The 5867-nt window shown below is 43.7% G+C and overlaps 1 protein-coding gene across 1 annotated transcript in view; it reads left to right on the top strand.

Moving 5' to 3' along the window:
* gc (GC vitamin D binding protein) overlaps positions 1-5867 on the top strand; it is a 34418-nt gene that overhangs the window by 10828 nt on the left and 17723 nt on the right. Inside the window, exon 4 of the mRNA XM_016501595.1 lies at positions 4521-4732. Within this exon, the coding sequence (XP_016357081.1) occupies positions 4521-4732 (212 nt within the window). The remainder of the gene's footprint in view (positions 1-4520; positions 4733-5867) is intronic.

The raw sequence follows: 5867 nt of genomic DNA on the forward strand, positions 1-5867 counted from the left end.
GCGATCGGGGGAAAAGCATAAAGAAGGAGGTTGGGCCAATCGTGGGCCAACGCGTCCCTGGTCTCTGAGTAATAAATTGGGCAGTGAGAGTTGTCTTCTGAGGCGAAGCGGTCCACCTCGGCCTCGCCGAAGATCTCCCAGATCCTCTGAACCATTTGTGGATGGAGCGTCCACTCCCCTGAGGGGACATTGCTCCTTGATAACATGTCTGCTCCTTGGTTCAATTTGCCCGGTATATGCGCTGCTCTCAGCGAGCGCAGGTTGGGTTGAGCCCATTCCAGGAGGCGCTCTACCAGAGTGAAGAGACGCTTCGAGGAGAGGCCTCCCCGGCGATTTATGTAGGACACCACGGACTTGTTGTCCGATTGGATTAGCACATGGTGTCCTTTTAGGACTGGCAGGAAGAACTGACAGGCTTGACATACTGCTAGCATTTCCAGGCAGTTGATGTGGAAGCCTTTTTCCCCTTCGACCAGTGGCCGAAAGTCATATGCCCTCGCACAGTACCCCCAACCTGAGTTGGAGGCATCTGTCGTGACAACTGTCCTTTTGCAAACCATCCCCATGGCCACACCCTGTTCCATCTGGCGGGAGTTCTTAAAGGGGGCCAGGGCTGTTACACAGGCCTGACTCACCCTGATCTGCAGTGACGCCACGCATGGGATGAAACCCGTGGTTTCAACCAGCGCTGAAGGGGGCGCATACGAAGCAGACCCAACTGTAGTGCTGGCGATGCCGCCGCCATGAGGCCCAGCATCCTTGCAGGGAGGCGGGGATGCCTTCTGCGAACGAACAGGGGCAGACTGCTTTCGTGGTATAAGCAGCCCGTGTCTGTGAGCGCAGTCATAGTGACACACACAATTCGAAGTTGCCAATGGCAGCATCTGCTCCGATCTACTTAGGAGGATAGAGCCGCTCGATGTAAAGAGGGACACTGATCCTTACGTGTGAGACACGGATCGCCTTTGACCAGTGGCCGAAGGTCGGTATGCCCTCGCACAGCGCCCCCTAACCTGAGTTGGAGGCGTCTGTCGTGACAACTGTCCTTCTGTGAACCATCCCCATGGCCACGCTCTGTTCCATCCAACGGGAGTTCTTCCAGGGGGTCAGGGCTGATACACAGGCCTGACTCACCCTGATCTGCAGGTGTCCGTGACGCCACGCATGGGATGGAACCCGTGGTTTCAACCAGCGCTGAAGGGAGCGCATACGCAGCAGACCCAACTGTAGCGCTGGCGATGCCGCCGCAATGAGGCCCAGCATCCTTTGAAACGCTTTGAGAGGGCGAGTGGTACCAATCTCGAAGGAGGTTGCCAGCCTCCATATGGCCAGAGCCCGTTCCGGCGTGACTACATCTCTCATTTGGGCTGAGTCGAAAAATGTTCCCAGGAACGATATTCGCTGGCTGGGGAACAATGAGCTCTTGGCAAAATTCTGAGGCTTGCTGAGAGAGGAGAAACGGGAGAGCGGGGCTACCTTCAGTGAAAGGCCGTCCGCGAGTGGAGAAGAGCGAGACTCATGCTCTGAGTGAACATTCTGTCTCAGTAAGCGCGCAGCTCACTGCCCTTCTGCGGCGGATCCAAGTGCAATGGGGAGAGAGAGCACGGAGGCACAGTGCCGGCAACGAGAGCATTCCGTCTCAGTGATTGAGCAGTCTCTGCGTGGGGGCTGCCCAGACAGGTGACGCACTCACTGCCCTTCTGCATCGTGCAAGATGCCACACTCTCCCATCTGTCTCAGAGGGGAGAGAGTCCATGTACTTCGTAAAAGTGCGGGGGCCAGAAAGTATGCATCCAGTGAAAAGAACCAGTCCCCTGAGCAAATTCGCGCAAGGATCTGTTTCAGCATAGTCATCCTGAACGACCTTTTCATGAGGGCGTAATTCAGGTGTCTGAGATCGAGGATGGGCCGGAGGCCACCATCCTTTTTGGGGACGAGGAAGTAGCGGCTGTGGAAGCTGGGGCTGCCCAGACAGGTGACGCACTCACTGCCCTTCTGCATCGTGCAAGATGCCACACTCACAGCGCGACATTTGCAACAACGTCGCTAGAATTTGCTCTTTTAGGGCTTACCTGCTAGAAATAAGCTCTTTCAGAATCACCGGATGGCAGCAGGGGAACAGGACCGGAACTGCTGCGATGCTGAGGCGCGAAGAGAGCCGGTCAGCCGAGCAGGGAGGTCTCAATCCAGCGCTGAGGCATGTCAATGGTGAGCAGGCTTTCAGGATCAGCGATGAGCATAGAGTCGTCGCTGAAGGAGAAGAAATCTGAGAATCCTGTGGCGAATGCCCGCTTATATAGCCAGATGCCCCGCCCATTCTGGCGGGCTTTGGCAGGCTTGGCGGGCTTCGTCGCCAGAGGCTTGTGCAGCTCCACTGCCTAGCCAACCAATGGCCGTGCAGTTTCACTGCGTGAATGAAAAAAAGCTTCAGTTCAGGAGAAAAAAGGCTTTTTCCCATATGCATCTAGCAAGACGCAGTACGAGTGTATTATCGAAAGGGAACCGAAGCGTGGACAGTGTGACACCTTGAAACCTGAACAAGATAACCCAAGATTTAAAATGACCCTATATTAAAATTTGAAAGTGTGAGAAGCCCATGTTAAATGCGTGCAAATGCTTTTTAAATCTAAAGGTCAAGTTTTTTTATGTAGCACCTTAAAAGTAACGTGTGCTGACCAAGGTGCTGCACAGCCAAAAAATATCAACCAACAAATATAATCAATTTAAGACACAAAAGGGCTAAAGGGCTGAGTTAATGATAGCTAAAACCATTAAGATACCAAAAGCCACCATAGCTAAATGTAGGATATACATTTGTATCGTGTCAATTACTTCTGGACTGTGCTTTCGGAGACTTGAACATTAAGCAGAACTGGAGCAGAATCACATGCTAGATTTAGCACAACATACCTCAAATAGACTCATGCTCACATTCTAATTACTGTGAATGTTCTGGAGGTAGTTAACTTAATTACATCTCTAACTCACACAGCCCATCTTGTCAGTCTTTCACCCTTGATGGTCTTCTCATTGATACGTTATGCTTTTTATTATGTCTGACTGTATAAAGCTCATCTTGCAAAATCTCTCAGCATTGGTTTTCATCATCAGCTACAGCTAAGCTCATTTCATTACATTTTCATGTGTTCCTGTCATCAAGATTATTTTCATTCTGTAAGTACATCAGTGGATTGTTAGCCAGGCCATTGCAGTGGCTGTCAATGAAGAAAAAATTATCTATTTTTAGAGAAATCTAAAATTCTAGCTGGTATAAAAGCATGTTTGAATCTGAGCAGTGGCACGTTTGCTAGCAACTGCTCTGACATATTGAGTTGTGGTACTTATGGGAGTGACGTGAGTTTAAATCTGCCTCATAGCATTTCTCGATCTAATTCCTCCCTGCTTGTCCTTATTGATTCTTGTCCTTTATCTCCAATATCCTAAAAAATAAGAAGTGGCAAAATGCCACTAACTTAAAATGGTTAACTTGGAAACCGTCATCTACAAAGGTGAAAATATATGAATTTCAATAGATATTAATTATTTTGAAAATGAAAAATAAAATGAATATAAAATGTGAATATAAAAAAAAAAAAAATCAAGGCATTCCACTGGCCTCCAAATTCTTCATATCTATAGGATTTGCTGGACCAACAAATCCAATACATGGAGGCCCAACCACACACTTTTAGGATCTGCCGCTAATGTTTTGGTGCCAGATACGACAGGATATGTTTTCATAAAAACACTAAGATGCTGGGATATACAGTGCACATGCCCGAAACCCTACAGAGGATAAGTGATTTAGAGAATGAATTTCTGTAGTATAGGCCTACTGTTGTTTAGATGCAGGCTTTACTCAAAGAAAGTATCTTATGTTATTAATACAAATTCAACTCTCCTTTAATTTGTGCATGGGGATAATAACATGTATCCTGACTGGAGGCAATCCCAGCTCAACTCCGGAAACGTTTCCATTGTCAGTTCCAGGCCCAATCCTCTGCACACTTCAATGCTAATTAATTACAGTGCATGTTAGTTGGTGTGGGCACATAGTTACTTGCTGCTCCATTCATTGTATCAGTGTCTTTCCCTGGGGACAGCTTACATCCATGTCATTAAAAAATAATTACTTGAGCAGAATGTCCTCATCTGCTTCAACTTGCTGATTGCTCACATTGCATTTGCAATTCTAAATACAAGGACTGTTTCAATGAGCTTCAAACACTGCAGGCTTAAGCTTCATAGCACATATGAATAACCATTTATGATGTATCTGATTGTCTCAATGCCATTAAAGGACCATGAAGCCATGCAAAATTAAACTATTAAATGAAAAATAAATTAATTAATTAAAATCAGTCCTCCAATATAGAAACAATGATAAATGGATTTGTAATGAAACACATTTCATGAAAGACATCACATACTAGACAAAATTGTTCATTTTGTGGTGTTGTTTTGCCTTTGCATTTGTGTTGTGTGCTTGCTTTTTATTTACATAGTAACCTTTTTCCAAGGCTACAGAGATCTCTGAGAAGTCATGTGGAAAGGACTCTCCATTCCCTAAACATCCAGGCATCGAGCAGTGCTGCACACTTCAGGGTCAAGAGAGGAAACTTTGTCTGGCCTCACTACGGTACACTGCAGATGAGCTGCCATCCCTAACGGAGCCCACAAATGAAGAGATCTGCACCGAGTACACTAAAGACGAGAAGGACTACAGTGTCAGGTGAGATTTGTCCCACTTATCAAGGCCACAATGCTTCGGGCTCATTAGAGGAAATAAAAACAGAAGAAATCAATGTAACATTCTTGTTCGCCTGTTGGTCGCTTTCATTTCTCATTCTCTTTAGTATAAACAAATTGCTACTACCCAAATCACTAAGTCTTCAGAAATCCTCTATTTGAAAGGCTCTACCCAGCATTTTTGAAATAACCTAAATAAATTGTAGCTATAAAAGAGTATATTAAAAATATATTCTATACTGATAAAAATGATTTTGTGGTGAAGTAAATACTACATAAAAACAAATGTAATTTCTACATTAAATAATTTAGGGTCAGGCAAGAATTAAAAATATTTAAGTAAATTCTATATTAGTACTCAATTTAAGCTTGTAGAAATTCAAGTTTGAACTTATAAGTATATTTTAATTTGAATTGTTTATGTTTACAAGGATTCAAGTAAATATCAAAGTTATGATCCCATATTTCCCATCATGCAGTGGGGCATGAATAATTCAAAAGGTTAAATTTGTCACTGTTTTCAAGTTGTATTTACACTGTTTTATGGTTGCTTTTTTTCAGTGCAGTAAATTACTGTTATTTAACAGCACACTTTTTTACAGTGATAAGCATTACTTAAGTAACATTTACAAACAAAGAGTCAATCAAATTTACTGGGAATTCCCAAGTAAACTTAACTTAAAAATGTCTTTAAAGCTACCAATAATTATGTTTAGGCTTTTACTTGTCAATTTTTTGTAAATTAACTAGCCTTTTCTGGGTGTAAATTGTTTCCAAGCTTTTTTCAAGTAAATCCTACATTTTTTTCAGTGTATATTCTATATTCTATATATTTTTTTCAAAACTGTTCTACAAGGTATAGCATGATTAGAGAAAGAAACATATTTTCCATGTCATTCTAATGAATTAGGATAACATGTCTTTGTTAGAGTGAAACTGATAAAAAGACTGGAAAGCATTGCATCAAGAACCCGAAGCTTTCTTATTGTTCATCCGCTGAATTTCCTTTCAACAAAACTTTAGTCACTGGAAATTCTGAGACCAGTTTTTCCTTTTTATCATACACTCTAAAAAATGCTGGGTTAAATACAACCCAGTGCTGGGTAAAATAGGGACAA

Source organism: Sinocyclocheilus anshuiensis, unplaced genomic scaffold, assembly GCF_001515605.1.
Source record: "Sinocyclocheilus anshuiensis isolate Anshui unplaced genomic scaffold, SAMN03320099.WGS_v1.1 scaffold983, whole genome shotgun sequence".
Classification (NCBI taxonomy): domain Eukaryota; kingdom Metazoa; phylum Chordata; class Actinopteri; order Cypriniformes; family Cyprinidae; genus Sinocyclocheilus; species Sinocyclocheilus anshuiensis.